We start from the raw sequence: 1687 nt of genomic DNA, 5'->3' as shown, positions 1-1687 counted from the left end.
GAGGATATTTGAGCTGGGGCATTGCAGGTTGTGTAGAAGTTCACCAGAGCTACTTACACTGAAATGCAGAATTAATCACAAGCAAATCTTCTCTCGCCTCCCAGGTGTGCCTGAACCAGTGCCAGCCTGCCCTGTCTGCAGCACCAGCCTGATGGGGTGGTGACCGATCCCGCAGGCTCCGGAGCCATGTGGCCCAACGGCAGTTCCCTGGGGCCCTGTTTCCGGCCCACAAACATTACCCTGGAGGAGAGGCGGTTGATCGCCTCGCCCTGGTTCGCCGCCTCCTTTTGCGTGGTGGGCCTGGCCTCCAACCTGCTGGCCCTGAGCGTGCTGGCGGGGGCGCGGCAGGGGGGTTCGCACACGCGCTCCTCCTTCCTCACCTTCCTCTGCGGCCTCGTCCTCACCGACTTCCTGGGGCTGCTGGTGACCGGTGCCATCGTGGTGTCCCAGCACGCCGCGCTCTTCGAGTGGCACGCCGTGGACCCCGGCTGCCGTCTCTGCCGCTTCATGGGCGTCGTCATGATCTTCTTCGGCCTGTCCCCGCTGCTGCTGGGGGCCACCATGGCCTCGGAGCGTTTCCTAGGCATCACCCGGCCCTTCTCGCGCCCGGCGGTCACCTCGCAGCGCCGCGCCTGGGCCACCGTGGGGCTGGTGTGGGCGGCCGCGCTGGCGCTGGGCCTGCTGCCCCTGCTGGGCCTGGGTCGCTACACCGTGCAATACCCGGGGTCCTGGTGCTTCCTGACGCTGGGCACCGAGTCTGGGGACGTGGCCTTTGGGCTGCTCTTTTCCATGCTGGGCGGCCTCTCGGTTGGGCTGTCCTTCCTGCTGAACACCGTCAGCGTGGCCACCCTGTGCCACGTCTACCACGGGCAGGAGGCGGCCCAGCAGCGTCCCCGGGACTCCGAGGTGGAGATGATGGCTCAGCTCCTGGGCATCATGCTGGTGGCCAGCGTGTGTTGGCTGCCCCTGCTGGTGAGTGGGGGCTCTGCGGGGGTCCTGCGACCCTCCTGACTGGACCTCTGGGCGGATCACGAGGTCAGGAGATCGAGACCATCCTGGCCAACATGGTGAAACCCCATCTGTACTAATAATATAAAAAAATTAGCCGGGCATGGTGGCGGGGGCCTGTAGTCCCAGCTACTCGGGAGGCTGAGGCAGGAGAATGGCGTGAAGCCAGGAGGCGGAGCTTGCAGTAAGCTGAGATCGTGCCACTGCACTCCAGTCTGGGTAACAGAGCAAGACTCCATCTCAAAAAAAAAAAAAAAGGAAAGAAAGAAAAGAAAAAAACCCAAAGCAAGTGACAGGTCAGATTTGGCCCATGGGTCAACCTTTGCTCTAAACCCTCCCATGACTCCCTATTACCCTCAGAAGAAAGTCCTCACAGGCACTTCCTGCAGATGCACCTGGCCCACTCCCATTTGCCCTTCAGTGACTTCCCCAGGCCAGGTCAGGCACCTCTTCTGGGCTCTGACATCACTTCCTCACCACAGCTTTGCCCACCCCATGCCGTAACCCCCCGGGCCCAGTGTCCGTCTCCCGACTAGAGGTGTGAGCCTATGAGGGTGTGCCCTGGGTGTTTCTTGGCTGCGATTGCTGCTTCATCCAGCCTACCGTAGGTGCTCAGAAAATTATTTTATTTATTTATTTATTTGTTTCTTTATTTGTTTATTTATTTGATTTATTTAGA

General features: G+C 60.2%; 1 protein-coding gene across 1 annotated transcript in view; it reads left to right on the top strand.

Annotated features, from left to right (window-relative positions):
* The window catches only part of TBXA2R (thromboxane A2 receptor), a 17632-nt gene that overhangs the window by 9612 nt on the left and 6333 nt on the right, over nt 1–1687 (top strand). Inside the window, exons 2-3 of the mRNA XM_011967453.1 lie at nt 105–972; nt 1442–1446. Of these exons, the coding sequence (XP_011822843.1) occupies nt 187–972; nt 1442–1446 (791 nt within the window). The 5' untranslated portion in view covers nt 105–186. The remainder of the gene's footprint in view (nt 1–104; nt 973–1441; nt 1447–1687) is intronic.

This window comes from Mandrillus leucophaeus, unplaced genomic scaffold (genome assembly GCF_000951045.1).
Source record: "Mandrillus leucophaeus isolate KB7577 unplaced genomic scaffold, Mleu.le_1.0 Scaffold8, whole genome shotgun sequence".
Taxonomy (NCBI): Eukaryota; Metazoa; Chordata; class Mammalia; order Primates; family Cercopithecidae; genus Mandrillus; species Mandrillus leucophaeus.
The sequence above is the reverse complement of the archived record's forward strand: the minus strand, read 5'-3'. Positions and strand labels throughout refer to the sequence as shown.